Genomic DNA, 17,679 nt, shown 5'->3' with positions numbered 1-17,679 from the left:
GCCGTAGCGCGTGGACGCTGCGCGTGGGGGCATTGGCCATAAATGGAAGATGGAGGGGGCGGAGCGTGGGAGGGTGAGCTGGGAGGCGTTAGCGAAGGGGGAGGGACGGGCTGCAGGCACAACAAAATGGAGGGCTCCCAAACAACAACACGACGCTATGCGAGGGCAAAGTAAATGCACCAAAACAAATGCGATCAGTCAAAACAGCGGCGCTATGCACACAGGTAGCAAATAATATTAAAATTCCTGAGATGGACAACAGCAGTAACAGCACAATACGCCTGAGACAATATCTGCACTAAACTGCTATCAACTACGCTAATGCGGAGCGCTACGCTGGGGGAATGGGCGCTTAATCACGAGAGAGTAAAATGCCAAATGAAAGATATTGCCAGTGAATGAATAGTCAGCGCTACGATACCGCAGTGGCGCTTGTAGGTCGGGAGGTGAGCAAGGAGCAACCGCTTCGCAGGGAGTTCTGCTGGTCGAGTACTGCGGTGCTCCTGTAAAGGTTTACACTCCTGTCCTAGTTTCAAGTGGTTCGTTTCTAGTCCAGTCGGAAGACTCCTAAATCTTTAACTTTCTAACTTTACGCACCCATTGACTTCTATGTGTGCACGCGTGTGCATTTAGACACTGCACCCGCATCCCGTGGGCCTCCTGCTTCCTAACAACTGTTAGTCCAGTGTAGCCCCAGCGATTTCCAAGGCCCTAGGCCTTACCATTATTCGTGACGTGGTTCTTATACCACTATTTTAGTATATGGTTTAGCGGGCCACCAGGGCCTATCCATATTTGTGCAACTTTTGTATGTTATATTAAGTTACTTGTTATGCGCTTGTGCTCCTGGGCTCATAAAGAGTTCAGGGGGTTGTTTAGAAATAAATACATATATATTTTGAATATATAACCTGTGTGGTGTCCTTTCATTTGATATTAAAAGGTTTGCATATGGCTTCACATGCCCTCTTGAGTTTAGCCTAAGACTGCTTTGTCCATGCTACCACTAGGATAGCTGGTCTATAAGGTTGACTTTACAACCATCACCATAAGGGTTGTTTGGACTGGTGCAAGGTGCTCACTAGAATAGTGACCATCATATACCAGGCCAACTTCTCACACTACTTTCCTAGCTATTTGCATTCTACCCAATTTGAGGACTGCATTTTTACAATAGGAAATCCCCAATTCCATGGAACCACACACAAACAAGTACACTATGAAAACAGGTAGCAACAACGTGCACAGTCTGGAAAGCCACCGGGGGAGCCAGGATAACCAATTCGAGAACTACTCCTGCTCTGAGGCACCTCTCTCCTCACACATGTATCTTTGTAAAGGTGCGGTGCTTGGATGGCAAGAGTCAATGTCCAATTACTCAGGTCATTCCCTGGGATAAACGTGCATCATGAAGTACCAATCTTGAACACATCCCTCCCTCCATCACAGTCATTAAGTCTAGCACATACAGATGCTGCATCACCCTCCTGGGATAAACCTGCATCATGAAGTACCAATCTTGAATACATCCCTCCCTCCATCACAGTCATTAAGTCTAGCACATACAGATGCTGCATCACCCTCAGTTCTTCCTTGATCAAATTAAGGCCAAGCTCAGTGCTGTTCATCATTTTAAGCAAATCCCACCCGGTGATCTGGAATCAGTGGGCATTAGCTTTTGTCTGCACAGCGAAGAAGGGTATTGGCGCTCCTGTCAATACTTGTGTATCCGAGAGCAGTCTGAATTCCTCTGGAATGTTCTTGTACTGAGCCCAGCCAAAATTTGATACTTCCAAGAACTTCTTCTCTAGGAATTCTTAGGGGCCAAACAGCATCCTCCCCTATGGTACCCCTTGTGTGCATCCTGTCTGGCTCAGTTTAAATATTGGTAGGTTTCGTAAAAAGGTATAGAGGTGTTGGGTTGGTCTCAAATAGGGTCAGATTCACTACTATTCCGTAGGGTTCTACCTTGTTGGGCTAGATTTTGGCCTTGATTCTGCATAGGTATAAGTAGAGAAGGCATTTTGCTCTTTCAGGGGCCACCTCTTAGGACACATATAGTTGATCTGCGCCTACTGCATGCAGTATCCTCTAACAGACGTAACACGACCCAGCTGATATTTTGGAGCCCTAGATGGTCATGTGCTGATACCACGTGTTGTGTAAAAGGGTGCTGTGTAGTGCATGTGGAATATTAGTTTTTGGGTTGGTGGAATTATAAGTGGCAGGGGAGAGAACCCTACGCAAGCACTGTGATAGTTTCTGAACAGACTTCATTTGGCTAGGCGGTTCTTTAGAAGCAAATAGATGCAGCAGTACCTGAACTAGACAGAGGGTACATGGAAGAGCAAAAAACATAACTTGTAATTGAGCATTGCAGGTCTTTGATATGTATCTACGGGAGATGTATGTGATACTCTGGGCAGTGGGTGTTTTAGTTTAATAGTTTGATCAAAAATTTAAACAGTGCAGTTCATGGGGGGGGTTTGTTGTTGAAGATTTCAGTCAAATATCAGGAAGATAAAGCCATGCATTTCCCCCTCCACCTTGAGAGCTGTTGGTGTTGTGAAAATCACCCAGTAGGGTCCTTCAAACTTGGCTTGCTTCTACTTTCTTAAAAAAATTCAGAACATCGACTTCTTGTCCAGGTTGGGGTGTTTGATATGGTAGCTTGGCAGTGGTGCACTTAGTGGTCCAGTGATTACCCTGTTATGATAGGAACTTAGCATTTCTTTTAGTTCTGAGAGATATACTTGTAACTCAACTCCCAGTGCTTGGCAGCTAGATTTTGAACTTAGTTTGGTCAGGGTTTTTGGGATGGACGTACCCCTCAATCTACTAGACGCAATCTTTTTTGAGATGGTGGTCGTTGCTTGGTGCGTTTCAGAGTGTGAGTAAGGCACTTTTATTATGTCTAGCACAAATTTTGCTTATTTTGTTTTTCACTTGCTGTTGAGTCTATCAACAATGCAGTTGCATTGTGGGTGGTATGCTGAGGCAAATTTATGTGTTAGTCCTAGCAGGGTACAGATGTGGTCGAACATGGTGTTGACGAAATGCTTTCTATTGTCTGACCGAATGACGTCTGGTATCCCCCAGCAGGGTATTACTTCCCTGATGAGGAACGTAGCCGCTGCTTTGGCGTTACAGTGCACACAAGGACCATCTTCGATCCACCTTGAGTATGGGAAGACTACTAGAATCAGGTATCGGTAGTTAGCACATCAATAGATCATATTGAGGAAGTCGACGTGTCACTCCCTGAAAGGCCCAGTTGGTCTTGGCATAGCTGACGATACGACCTTGAGTGTAGGTTTCCACCTCACTAGGCTAGAGTACACTGTGGTGGTGACATAGTCTGAGTAAATTGTTACTGTTTTCTCCATGCTCAGGGTGAGGGCTTCACTCAGTGCTGTCAGCTCTACAGCATGTGCTAAGAGTTGGGGGAGGAGAGTAAGCTGCACGGTGAGTTGCAGCATGTCTGAGGGCATGTGCCTACAAGCCATAACTACTGCAGCACCAGTGTGTCTCACCTCTGTCTCCTGGTCTCTCATGGATTACTCGCTGATAAACAGTGTCTTACTGTCTGAGATGGGATCTTCTTCTGCCTGGCTGATCACATCGGAGTGTATGTTACACAGTCATGGGTCTTCTCCCCCTCCTGAAATTCATGGGCTGGGAAGGTGGCCGGGTTCACTAGATGACACCACACTATTTTTAATGATGGACTGGAGAGCATCAGCTCGTATTAACATGAATATGGGACCCCCTCTGAATATACTTTCAAGGTCAGGGAAAAAGGGGAAAACAACATCAAAAAACACAAATTCCCTCACGACCTCTTAATATCTCTACACAACAACTATATGTTTTAGGCAGCTTATTTTAAACACAAGGTGACTTCATATATGTTTCTTTTTAGAATTTTTATTATTTATTTTTTATCATTTCTTTATACTCTTACTTCATTTCATAGAAATATTTTACAAAAAAACACATAAAATTGATAAAGCAATTAATATGCAGATATCGTACAGACAATAGAAACTAATACTAATTTACCAAATACTCATGCAACCACTATCATACATACTACATTCACTCTTCATTCTGTATCGGAGGGATCACGTATAGTTATGTGATCTAATACGCAAGGTCGACGCGTTTCGGTGGGTTGTGACCACCTTCCTCAGGACCTCTTAGCAGAATAATCGATCTCTCCAAAGAAAATTAAACGTTCTGTATCGACATCTAGAGAACTACGGTGATGTAGCTCATCATTTCTATTCGAGTTTAACTTATAGCAGTTAGTGTGCTATCCGCTTTGTCATTGGGTAACTCAACATAAAATATGATGATAATGACTTGAAAAAAACGCAGATGTAGGAATCATCAAAGGGTTGGTCCTATGAATGTGTGTTTCTACTGTTTAATTTATAGAGGACAGCTTATTATTCTGTTCCTTTGTATTCTTTGAACCACTGGTACGTGTTCTTAATGTCCTGTAGGGGTTTCACAGTGAGGATCTCTTGATGTACATACGACATACAAACTGAGACGTACAAAACAGAAACGAATTGGACAAACCAGGACATTAAGAACACGTACCAGTGGTTCAAAGAATACAAAGGAACAGAATAATAAGCTGTCCTCTATAAATTAAACAGTAGAAACACACATTCATAGGACCAACCCTTTGATGATTCCTACATCTGCGGTTTTTTCAAGTCATTATCATCATATTTTATGTTGAGATACCCAATGACAAAGCGGATAGCACACTGACTGCTATAAGTTAAACTCGAATAGAAATGATGAGCTACATCACCGTAGTTGTCTAGATGTCGATACAGAACGTTTAATTTTCTTTGGAGAGATCGATTATTCTGCTAAGAGGTCCTGAGGAAGGTGGTCACAACCCACCGAAACGCGTCGACCTTGCGTATTAGATCACATAACTAAACGTGATCCCTCCGATACAGAATGAAGAGTGAATGTAGTATGTATGATAGTGGTTGCATGAGTATTTGGTAAATTAGTATTAGTTTCTATTGTCTGTACGATATCTGCATATTAATTGCTTTATCAATTTTATGTGTTTTTTTGTAAAATATTTCTATGAAATGAAGTAAGAGTATAAAGAAATGATAAAAAATAAATAATAAAAATTCTAAAAAGAAACATATATGAAGTCACCTTGTGTTTAAAATAAGCTGCCTAAAACATATAGTTGTTGTGTAGAGATATTAAGAGGTCGTGAGGGAATTTGTGTTTTTTGATGAGCATCAGCTCGTAGCCTGAGACCCATTGCGTAGTTAGCGTGCTCGTGCTCTTTTGTTTGACCACAAGCACAAAATGTTCATCATACAGTGTCAGAGGTGCCACCATTACAATGGGGCTGGAAAGCTGCCAGCGCCTGTTCACATGGAAAGTGGCCCTGCATGCCTGAATCCAAAAGCCCGCTGTAGTATGCAAGGGGCTTGTGCCCCAAGGGATACTTTTGCACCAAGACTGCTGAAATGACTCGCCCGTCACTGTGGCTCAATAAGAAGAATTCCTTCTTATTATCGAGTGATCCTAACACACTGGAGCACGTTATCTCTATTTTGAGCTTACAGAATGTATCGTGCATCCTGGGTGTCCACGTCAGTTCAGTTTCTCGTTGCCGGCTTTCGCCTATTTCATGACCCGAGCCGGGGGGGGGGGTTACAATGAGTTTGCTATAGTTAAACATTCATTGCCGCATGTAATTACACAATCCTAAAAACATTTGCATACCCCTTTTCACCCTTTTCATTTGTGGTGGTTGCATAGCCCTGATAGAGTTTTCATGCTCTGCTGCACCCGTCGGCTGGCCACTGATATTAGTTGACTCAATAGTTAACCTCCTGCTGCACAATCTGCATCTTTCCCTTCTCTACTTTGTAGCCCCTCTTGGCAAGTGCAGTGAGGAGGGCTATTGTGTCCTGGCGACATATGTTTTCAGAGGGGCTGAATATTAAAATGACGTTCGTGTACTGTATCAGGGTACAGCTTGACTGGAAGTTACGAGATCCTTCCTCAGTATTCAATTGAAGATACTGGGGGACTCACAATACCCTGGTGGTAGTCTGCAGTATAGCAGCTTAATCCCTCGAAATGTGAACACAGTCAGGTACAGGCTGTTGGGGTGCAGCAGGATGCCAAAGAATGCATTCTTGATATCTATCACAAAGAAGTGGGTGTCGTCAGTGGGGATATTAGTTAGGATAATGGAGGGGTCTGGCACTACCGGGAATTCTGGTACCACAATGTCATTAAGGTGGCATTGGTCCTGTACTAGGCTCCAGGTCCCCCCTTTAGTCTTTCTGACTGGGAAGATCGGCGTGTTGGTGGGAGATGCTACCACATGGATGACCCCCGGATTGATTAGTGGTGAGATTGTGGGCGCTATACCCTAGACAGCTTTTTTAGAGAGCGGGTGCTGATGCACTCGAGATAAGATGGCGCCTCGCTGCAACATTATCCTTATGGGTTTGATGGTATTGATGAGACCTAAGTCATAGGGCTCATTATTGGAGCGGTACTGTTGACAAGTCTTGCTCCTGACCTGTGGTAACTACTGTCATGTGCAGCGGGGTCCCATTCTGTAGTCCTACCCTAATCTTGATTGCGTCAGTGAAAACTATTTCCGAGGCCCTCTAGCATTTCAACAACTGATCATCTGTTTTGTCTGGGGTGGAAAGACCCCTAGGGTAAAGCTATCCGTGATTCAACTCCCAGTCGACCAGGGGGGGTTTGCTCTTCCACACATAAAAACATATTATGAGGCAGCCTTTTTAGACTTGGTGGCAGGTCTGATAGGTCCAAAAAACAAACGAGATAACTACTTCTTAGTAAAAATGCTACAAGAGTCCGATTCTCAAACCCAGGTATTTTTAAAGATCGCAAAAATTCCTAAAAGGACGAGATATAAGACCATAAAAGAATATCTATCTAGATTACAGTCCTTTTTCAAGAAAAATCTGAGCACCTCAGCTTCCCAGTTTTTAAGCTTACGAGAGTGTTTCGGTTTGGGCCTCCAAATTAGTAGTAGTCGAATACTAAATTGGGAGAATTTGGGATTTCGGGAGCGAAGACACTTCTTTGTCCAGAAAGAATCATCTCATGGCAAGAAGTATTGGCTAGAATAAACACTCCCATGCAACCAACGTTTTTGAATTTCTACAAATCGTTCACTTTCTGAGACAAACTATTGGTTGACATCTCCCCACAATGGGTGAGCCGGTAATACTCCTTTATGAGGTTAAAATCTCCGGCATAGGAAATTGGTACAAAAGGCTCCATTGTGCCGGTCAATTAGACACGGTGGATACCCATCTTGAGAAAATATTTAGACAAACTCAATGTAATTTAACAACTAAGGAATGGGAAACTATAAGTTTGTTAGCCTATAAATCACTACGTTCCGCTAACCTTAAGAGGATGGCCTTCTTGTCCCGTTGGCTAGCGTACTGGACTCCGGAAGCACTCGAGAAAAGGTTTCCAGAGGTCGAGAATAAATGTTTTAGATGCCAAGCTGCCGGCCAGGGGGGTTGGCTCCATACCTTTTTTTCTTGTCCTCAACTGAAATCCTTTTGGGAGGCCATACTCAAAGACATTGAGGAGGCTTTAGGGAAAACACTAATACCCTCAGCGGAATTGGCCCTCTTTGGTATATCAAAAGATAGTGGTACTCTCAATGATAACGAGGAAATATTTGTGTTTATTTCTTGTACAGTTGCTCGTTCCTTAACCCCTTGCACGCTGATGACGGAACCGCTCCGTCATCAGCTGCGGGTGCGCTGTGCTGATGACGGAGCGGTTCCGTCATGGCCCGCCCCGCTCGATAGAACGCTCATGCGCGGCGCGAATTCCGCGCCTGCGCTGAGGGTTCTATTGAGCGGGGGGCGGGCCATGACGGAACCGCTCCGTCACCAGCATAGCTCAACCGACGCTGGTGACGGAGCGGTTCCGTCACCAGCATGCGGCCGCCGCGCGGCCGCCCGCCCCCTTAGCACTGCGGCGGAATAGCCGCCGCAGTGAAGGGGTTAATACTCCAAAATTGGAAATCCAAGGAACCTCCATCCCATCTAAAATGGTTGAACAAAATGAGGAGGTCCGGGAATTTCGAAAAAGCATATGCCTGTAGAGTGGGAGCAGTCAGAAGTTTTGAAAGAAAATGGAAGTATTTTGAGAATCTGGAGGCAATAAAAGGGGGGTTAAGTTAAAAATTAGATTGAATACTAAAACTAAATCTATATGATTTTTTTTTTAAAGCAGTCATGAAATGTTGCTAGACTTAATTAAACAAGAAAAAAAAATTCTTTAGCTTAAGCACTTTATTCCAGGTTGGATTGCACTATTTTGCACTTGCACGTTACACTCAAAGTTTGCGGATGTTGCACATTGCCTGTATTAGGTTGGACTGTACTTAATTGCACTTGCACTTTATGATCAAAGTTTGCGGATGTTGCACATTGCTTGTACTTGAAAAAATAATTAATTAATATTTTGTGTAATAAGGATTACAATAATGACTGCTTTTGAGTTTTATGTATCTTAAATCTCTCCCCCCTTTTTAACTTGATCTTCAATTATGTTTTTACTCTTGTGTGACCCTATTTGAAGAAGAAGCTTTCTCTTAACCTTGTTTTCATTTCCATTGCTCTAAATTCTTCATTCATGAATTGTATTTTAACCTCCTTCTGCTCAATAAAAAAAAAAAAAAACAACTGATCATCTGTTACATCCCTAACACTGCAACCGGGGGTAACGAAGATGATATACGCCCACATCACATTCGCTTGGTCAATGGCCAGTAAGGCCCCATAACCAGGCTGTATTTCAGCGACCTCCAAGCACAACAGTACTTCCTATTGAGGTTCCAAGTCATGATGTACTTCCCTGCGGAACACAAATTTGTGGGGTAGTTGTAACTTCTGCCCCAGCAATTCTGGTGTGTTGGCTATAATTGTGAGGAGAGCATTAGTGAGGGCGGACAGGTCAGTGGGCAATGCTCTCATCGGCCCATCTGTTGCATGGGGGCAGTTTAAGGACATGAATCATAATGGTATAACCCTGGGGTCGAGCAGGTCATTGTCCCGTCTTCCGAGAAATGAATGGCCATGTATAGTTTGGCCAGTAAGTCTTTTCCTGAGAGATTAGTTGTGAAGGAGGGATGATGTAGCATTTGTCCCTTTACACGGCTGGCCCCAACATCCAACTCTAGGTCTTTTGTGACAGGGACTCCCATAATCGTGCCCAAGAACCCCTGAGTGTCCATAGAGTCTTTGGATAGGGGGATGATCCCTTCTTTCAGGCAGGATTTTGTTGACCCTGTGTCAATTAGGAAGTTATAGGGCATGTTATTTACTAGCACTGTTATGGTGGGTTCTTCCTCGGATTGACGAGTTACTGACAGCACAGGACACATGTGGGTGGTGTCATGTGTCTTAGTTAGGCCCAGAGAGAAACACTGCCATTTTAAACATGTATATGTTTCCTAAGTTGCCTTCTCTTTCCCAGAATGACTTTTTACACAAATTTGTTTGTGTGGTAGTGTAGGATTTGTTTCTCTGAAACTACATTGCTTACAAATTCCACTCCGTAATAACACTATCATGACACCTTGAACATCCCCTGCAAAGTCAGAACATACATTGTGGAAATGCAGTTGTTTGTTATTTGTCCATGAGACAACGCAGCTGTCAATAGTTTATAAAAATTAGCGGCCTGACTAAGGTCTCGGCTTGGAGGAAGGATGCTTTTTGTTATAAATAAACAAGTTTTTCCGGGTTTGGTAGCGAAGCGCTTGGTGTCCTTGCAAGGCACGAAAAATTCACTCGAACGCTCGCATTTGCAAGTCGGATTTATTCAGGGCAAGCTATTTTTAGGTCCTACTCGCCCTTTCTGGCGAATAGGAATACAAACTGACACGTGACCTCTGCCTCTGAAAGCAGAGGAAATGTGACAAGATAGCAAGATTTAAAGGCATCTTTATTGCATACAAAGTAAATGAGCAATAAAAATGTTTTTAAATCTTGTTAACTTGTCACATTTGCTCAGCTTTCAGAGTCAGAGGTCAAGTGCATTTCAGTTAGGTCGAGGAGATTTTGTAGGTTACTAGACCTGCGGGTCTAATGCATTTTTTATGATTTTTCGAGCCCTGCATTGCAAGGTCACTACACGCTGAAACCTCAGCCCAGTGGCATGCTGATCCCTCTGCGAGGAGGTATTTCCAACCTGTGACCAAGATGGGTACCTACATTCTTTCCCTTCAGGTAAAGGGGGTTTGAATCATCCAATAGAGGATTCTTGGCAAAACACATACATAACCCTAGGCATCCTGGTTAGGGAATACATAGTATGAGTACACTATATATATATTGGTTTATATGCTTGCATATATACATTGTTTTAGCAAGATAGTGGAGCTGTTTTATTTTGTGCACTGTCCTTATATTGCTAATCACATTCATCTGCTTCGGTCTATTGATCATTGCAGCCCATGTAATCTGTACAAGAATCTCAATGGTTCAATAAATATTGAAAATACCCTTTTGTGTATTCCTAGTATATTTGTCTGAGAGATAGCGGGCACAAGTGACCGAGTGAAAGGGTTCTAGATCTGTTACTATGACCCCCTTCAGGGTTGTCATGTTCTATGGTTGCCAAAAACATTTGCTACCTGTCTGAGTTTAGAGGTGCTTATTATGTCACTTTAAGCTAGCTGGTTTATAAGACAACATATCCCGTGGTGGTGCCCGGAATCAGTCTGGCACCATCCCTATGTTTATGTTGCCCAATAAGAGCGCAGTTCCTACTGGGAAGTGGAAACTGCATGACAGTGGTGAGGTGTGTCTTCCACTGGGCACAGGACCGACCCTTGTTGACCCCGTGGCATAGCTACTCCTGGGAACGGAGGAGGGATTGCAACCTGGTCCCGCCTTTGTGAGTTCTTCGTACTACTTCCTCAGATCTTGCTGCTACGTGCTTTTTCTTTTCTGAACCTCTGCGGCAGTACCCCCATTGGTGCCGCCACCTTCTGTGCCAGGGGAGCTACAGCCATTCTAATCATGGCCGCCTTTTCCCAGCTCAGGGATTTTTCGGCAATGTCCTGGTTCTGTTCCAACTTCTTTCTGTACTCTCTTGCTTTTTATTTTTGGCTTTCCTTTTCTCCCACTGAGAAACCCTTTAAGGCAAAAAATGGAGGTGTCGACTCTTACAATAAGTACAAGAGTCTTCTTCTTCTCTGATGATGTGTCATATCCATCGGCATCTTTTTGATAATGATGGTGACAATGGTCTCCTGCTTGCATTTGGAGAGAAGTATCTAATTGGAGATGGGTCGCAGCAACAGAATGCAAGATTCTTCTAAGGTTAATATTGTGGAAGGCGGTCAGTTTGGTAATGTCACTTTTTGTCATCCACCAGCATTTTGATCCATAGAAGAGTGTGGAAAGAATACAGCTCTGGTAAAAAGCCTCAGCCTGTTGTTGGTACTTTACTGGGATCACTTCCACACATTGTTTAGCATCCTGAAGACATTCCTGACCTTGTTCAGTCTGCTCCTGATGTCACTGCTTGCCTCTCCTTCATGTCAGATGGTACTGTCTAGGTAGGTAAACTCCTCAGTCATGGCTAGGTCCTCTCCATCCACCTTGATTGGTGAAAGTTCTGGGATAATGGGTGGAACTGCTTCTGATTTCTTCATGCAGATCTTCAGGTCCACTTGCTGTATATAGCTGAGGTGAAACTTCTTCTGTTGCATATGTTGCTGGTGTGTGTAGTAGAGCAAGTCTATGGCATCTGCATAGTCAAGGTACTCCAGTGTAGAGAATAAGGCCATCTGATGTCTCTGGATTGGTCTTCAGTTGTCCGTCTCATAACCCATTTGATGACTAGGTTGAAGAGCAACGCTGACATCACACATCCCTGACTCACATCGTACAGATTATGTATGGCACAGGAAAACTGACTCAAGTAACATCTGAGATAAGTTGCTACAACCTACTCATTCTAGGGGGTCAGCGAAAGTAGGTGTACTCGATCTGTTAGAATGAAAACCACCTTCATGACACTGGTCTCTATTCACCCATCAACAGAAGAATCTGTTTTTTTTCCATGGTCATTTGGAGAGCAGCAGACCTCCTAGACCTACAACTACCTACTACTGAGTTCAGGAGTTCAGGAGAAACATGCTAACAGAGGTCAAATAGCTACGGCACACATCTCAGAAACCCCTCTGGTCTTTAAGTGAGGCCCTAACTGACATATTGCTGGGCACCGTGGCTAAGCTAGGATCATGCCCACCAGTTAATAAGCAGATAGGAAGGAGACACAAGGCTGTCCGTGAATACTCAGCCTTCTCCTGCAACCCTTCTCCCACCCAGAGCAAACAGTTGTAACAGATGTATAATTGCGGGGTTGGGAAGATCGTCTGGGAGAGGTGGGGATCTGAGGCTTCTGATATCCGACAGAAATCGACCTCCACATACATTTTTTGGAGTTGTGGACGATTCGCTTGGCACTGAAAGCTTTCCTCCCATCCATCATGGGGACACAGGTGCAGGTTCTCACAACAAACACCACCGACTGTGCCCATAAATCTGTAAATGGCTGAATCATCAGGGCACTTCCGTGGTCATACACCACCCGGCAGGACCTTTAAACACCAGGGCGGGGAACTCAGTCGATGTTGCATAGCGGATCACAAATACTGCCTGCATTCTGAAGTGTCACAGGGTGTCTTCCAACACTGGGGAGAACCCTGGCGTGATCCTTTCGACACCGCCAAGAACGCCAGTTTTCAAACATATAGGCATTGAAATTCCCTTAAAATAGACCCTAGTAGCAGCAAAACCATCCTCTTTGAAGCGAAGACTTCAAAGCTCACTAACGCTGTGGTTCTTATACCTGTATTGCTGTACAAGGAATATGTAGCATACATACCCAAAAGGTGTACATCAGACAGATGAATACCTCCACTGCACAGCTGGATAATACCTGCAGTTACATGGCTTTAATCCCGGGCATGGTCAGTTAGTCTGGCATCCTTCCAAAGAGAATTGCAATATTAGTAATTATTGATACCCATGTTCAGTTACATTACATCATTGTCTGATGACTATTTAATTGGCAAAAATAAAGTGCACATATCTAAAGTACGGTTAGTACCTTAAACACTCTAAGGATGCAAAAGAGGGAAGCATTGGGAAGATTTGCAAAATAAGAGTAGATAGGAATGTTTGGACTAAATATTGAGATGCGCCCTTAATTGTCTTGTTTCTGCATAATTGCAAAATGCAAGAAGAAAGCAAATAACTGGAGACCTATCTATAAATAAGGATCAGCAGTTGATGTGTTGTACACAGATTAACACTGGGTCTTCTCTGTCTCCGAAGGTGCTGATTTGTGACTAATGGTGGGTAAAATAATGTTTGTGCTTGTCTTTCCTTTCATTATTTGAGCAGTTACTTACTGTCACAAAGTTCCATCAAGTGAACTGATATGGCAGTGTATGTGGTACTGTGTGATTGATCTCTGCTGCTTTCAGCATTAGCCATTATGTAAACCTCTTCAATAATCCTTCCACCGGTCAGAAACAAAGTGACAATAGTGACAGGTCCCAGGTTACTAAAGAAGAGGTTAGATTGGATATGAGGAAACACAGTAAAAGTACAGCTCTGCTGAGGAACGTTGAATAAAAATATTGTGTCAGCCTGCATAAAGAATACGCTGCCAAAACTCAACATAAAATGTGTGTATCAAGCTAATGTTCACCCCCAGGGTTGGGGGGGCATAGACATAATTTAGGAGTCGCCAGGGGCCACAGCTGCGACAACCCTGGCACTGCCTTTGAGACCCCTGGCATCAGAGGTAGCAAAATCAGTGCCCGAGACCCAGAGGCGTCAGTTGGGGCTGCACTGTCTTTGTATTCTGTCTATATTATTACACTAATAGTGGATTTTATATATATATATTAATCCATAAGGACGAGCTGGCACTGTCTTCCTGCACTGATTTTGCCACTCTGAGGCCAGGGGTCTCAAAGGCAGTGCCAGGGGTCGCAAGGGGCAAGCCAGGGGTTGCTGCTGTGACCTCTTGTGACCCCTAAATGACACCCATGTCCCCCATCGCCAGGGGTGACCATATATATATATATATATATATATATATATATTCACTGAAAAAACCATAGGTTATAGACCATATATAGTTAGGAATTTGCATTTACAAAACCTTGAAAATTCACTGAAAAAACCATAGGTTAGAGACCATATATAGTTAGCTGGACATTTTATTGACATAAAACCAATGAAATTCCATATATAGTTAGTTGCACTAACTATATATCGCGCACCCGCAATCCACTGCTGATGATGTCACATATTACATCATTCATGACATGGTCAGTGACATCACTGATGACATCACTGATGACATCTCAAATGACATCACTGATGACATCACTGATGACATCTCAAATGACATCACTGATGACATCATCTAGTGTCTGTGTGTTTTTGTAAAGTTTAAATATGTTTTACATATTGAAGAATGAGTGGATGTATGGATGACTGAGTGTGTGTGTGGCTGGCTGGGAGGTGTGTGACTCTGTGCATATCAATGTGTACTTGTATCAGTGATTGTATAAGAGAGTAAGTATGTGTTAGTATATGTGTGAAAAGTATGGTGTTCTGTGTTTAACTGTATAGATGAGGAAATCGAAGTGTGATTGATTCTTCACAGGACTGACTAGGTGTATGAGTGCATATGATAGTGTTGTAATAATGAGTGACTGTATGTATGAGTGATTGTATGGGTGAATGAGTGAATGTGTGTGTAGACGTAGGAATCAGTGAGTGCGTATGTAGTAACTGGTATTGGTGTGTCATGATGTCATCAGTGATGTCATTTGAGATGTCATCAGTGATGTCATCAGTGATGTCATTTGAGATGTCATCAGTGATGTCATCAGTGATGTCACTGACCATGTCATGAATGATGTAATATGTGACATCATCAGCAGTGGATTGCGGGTGCGCGATATATAGTTAGTGCAACTAACTATATATGGAATTTCATTGGTTTTATGTCAATAAAATGTCCAGCTAACTATATATGGTCTCTAACCTATGGTTTTTTCAGTGAATTTTCAAGGTTTTGTAAATGCAAATTCCTAACTATATATGGTCTATAACCTATGGTTTTTTCAGTGAATTTCATTGGTTTTTTAAAAGCTAATATCTATAGCTGTAAAATATATTCTTTATTACGTGACGTATCACGTAGCCACGTGAGACGCCTCATGACGCGTCGCATAACCGTGACGTATCGGCTCTGCAGCGCAAACAAAACCCGTAACGTAAGCGTGCCGGAGCACGCTTACAGATATATATATTTTTTTTAACCTTAATTAGACAAAATCCACACGTGCACATATCTTGAGGCCTTGCAAAGGCACATCAAACAAACAGTCCCTACAATTTTGCCAAGTTTGCTGGAAATCTATTCCCTTAATTTTTTTTTTACTGTTTCTCTTGGTGTTCCCCTTGTTACGCTTACCGGGACGCTACCCGGTACGCGAACCGGACGCTCCAAAAACACAAGATGGCGGACTCCCGTTACGCTGCCGGTTAGCTGCCCGGTTCGCGTACCGGGAAGCGCCTCTACCGCGAAAAATCGCGGGGGACTTTAATATCCCCCTCATCAAGCCTAGGGGTTTACCTTGCCCCCTTTCCTTCATTTCCCCCTTCTTTTTTCACCACATCTTGTCTCTCGAACCTTCCGAGAGACAAGATGGCGGCCGCTCCGGACTGTTTACAATGTTGACAGCTACGCTGCCGGTTAGCTGCCCGGTTAGCTGCCCGGTGAGCTGCCCGGTGAGCTGCCCGGTTCGCGTACCGGGACGCGCCTCTACGGCGTAAAATCGCAAAAAAAAAAATTCTTTTATTTTGTGCCCCGCGGGGCACTTTAATATCCCCCTCATCAATCCTAGGGGGTCAGGAGTGGTCTACCTTGCCCCCTTTCCTTCATTTCCCCCTTCGTTTTTCACCACATCTTGTCTCTCGATCGTACCGAGAGACAAGATGGTGGCCGCTCCGGACTGTTTAGAATGTTGACAGACACCGAGAGCCAATCAGCTTCGCTTCGCGAAGTTCCGTTACGCGTCAGGTACGCGAACCGGGGCGCTAACCGGAGCGCTGTCACAGATATATATATTTTTTTAAACGTTAATTTCTCAAAATCCACTGGAGCACATATATTGAGACATAGCAAAGGCACGTCGGGCAAACCATATCTACAATTTTGCCAAGTTTCATGTAAATCTATTCAGCCGTTCGAGCTAAAAGTGAGTCCAACCGCCCTATGGAAAAATGAATGGGAAAAACGCGTTTTGGGACCCCCCTTTTTTCTCGGCCCCCCCTTGACGAAACCCCCCCGAATTTTCAGGGGCTGCTCAGAAACAAAATGTGCCATTTTCCTGAAACTTTCAGCCAATTCCGTCCACAAACGCCAAAGTTATTAGACATAGAATTTTCAGAAATCCCATAGAGAAAAAATCCTAACTATATATACCCACTGGCTATCGCCAGTAGGTAATATACATATATAAACATATATAATCTGCATATCTATATAAATATAAATGCATGCATACATATACATATATGCATACATATGCATGTTATTTACATGAAAGTTTTAAAAACACTAATAAAAGCAAAGCTAAAAAGCCACCTCATTACAAACAGAATGGCTTTAACTTAAACGAGGGCGAGATCTATTGCATTTTCAATGCTTGTTTACTTTGGTTCTATCAAGAAGGCATTCAGATGTGTCACACATTTGCCATAAATTCTGAATGTTAGCACTCTAGTTGCTCATTAGATCACTGTAGTAAAGCTAGTGCTCACCAGGGAAGTCTGCTGCTAATCATGGTTTGCAGCCATTTTCCCGCATTTTTTATCCCGCAGACTTTCAGTCCGCATACCATTATCCCGCAAGGTCATTGACCTCGCATACCATTATCCCGCATTTTTTCAAAACGCATGTGCATTTATCGCGCATGCCTTTACAAAGAATTACGTTTTAAAGGCATGTATGGTAAATGCATTTGCGTTGTGAAAACCACGATGACGAGAGAGGTAAGTGGGTTTGTGTTAATTTTTTCGTGGGTTAGTGATTGTGTAGTGTAGTGTAGTGTTGTGTAGTGTAGTGTTGTGTTAGTGTAGTGTAGAGTTGTGGTGGTTGTTTAGTGTAGGGTCATGCTGGGGGTAGTGTTTTAGGGTTTAGGGTTGTGTTGTAGTGTTTGCGTAGTGTAGGGTCATCCTGGGGGTAGTGTTTTAGGGTTTAGGGTTGTGTTGTAGTGTTTGCGTAGTGTAGGGTCATGCTGGGGCTAGTGTTTTAGGGTTTAGGGTAGTGTTGTAGTGTATGCGTAGTGTAGGGTCATGCTGGGTGTAGTGTTTTAGGGTTTAGGATAGTGTTGTAGTGTTTGCGTAGTGTAGGGTCATGCTGGGGGTAGTGTTTTAGGGTTTTGGGTAGTGTTGTAGTGTTTGCGTAGTGTAGGGTCATGCTGGGGTGTAGTATTTTAGGGTTTTGGGTAGTGTTGTAGTGTTTGCGTAGTGTAGGGTCATGCTGGGGGTAGTGTTTTAG

The 17,679-nt window shown here is 43.4% G+C and overlaps 1 protein-coding gene across 1 annotated transcript in view; it reads right to left on the bottom strand.

Moving 5' to 3' along the window:
* Positions 1–13,003, bottom strand: part of FANCG (FA complementation group G) — a 288,288-nt gene extending 275,285 nt beyond the window's left edge. The window contains exon 1 of the mRNA XM_078674680.1: positions 12,973–13,003. Within this exon, the coding sequence (XP_078530806.1) occupies positions 12,973–12,987 (15 nt within the window). The 5' untranslated portion in view covers positions 12,988–13,003. The remainder of the gene's footprint in view (positions 1–12,972) is intronic.
* Positions 13,004–17,679: the final 4,676 nt, after the last annotated feature.

Source organism: Lissotriton helveticus, chromosome 2_1, assembly GCF_964261635.1.
Source record: "Lissotriton helveticus chromosome 2_1, aLisHel1.1, whole genome shotgun sequence".
Classification (NCBI taxonomy): domain Eukaryota; kingdom Metazoa; phylum Chordata; class Amphibia; order Caudata; family Salamandridae; genus Lissotriton; species Lissotriton helveticus.
Note: the sequence above shows the minus strand (reverse complement) of the source record. Positions and strands in the feature narration are given on the sequence as shown.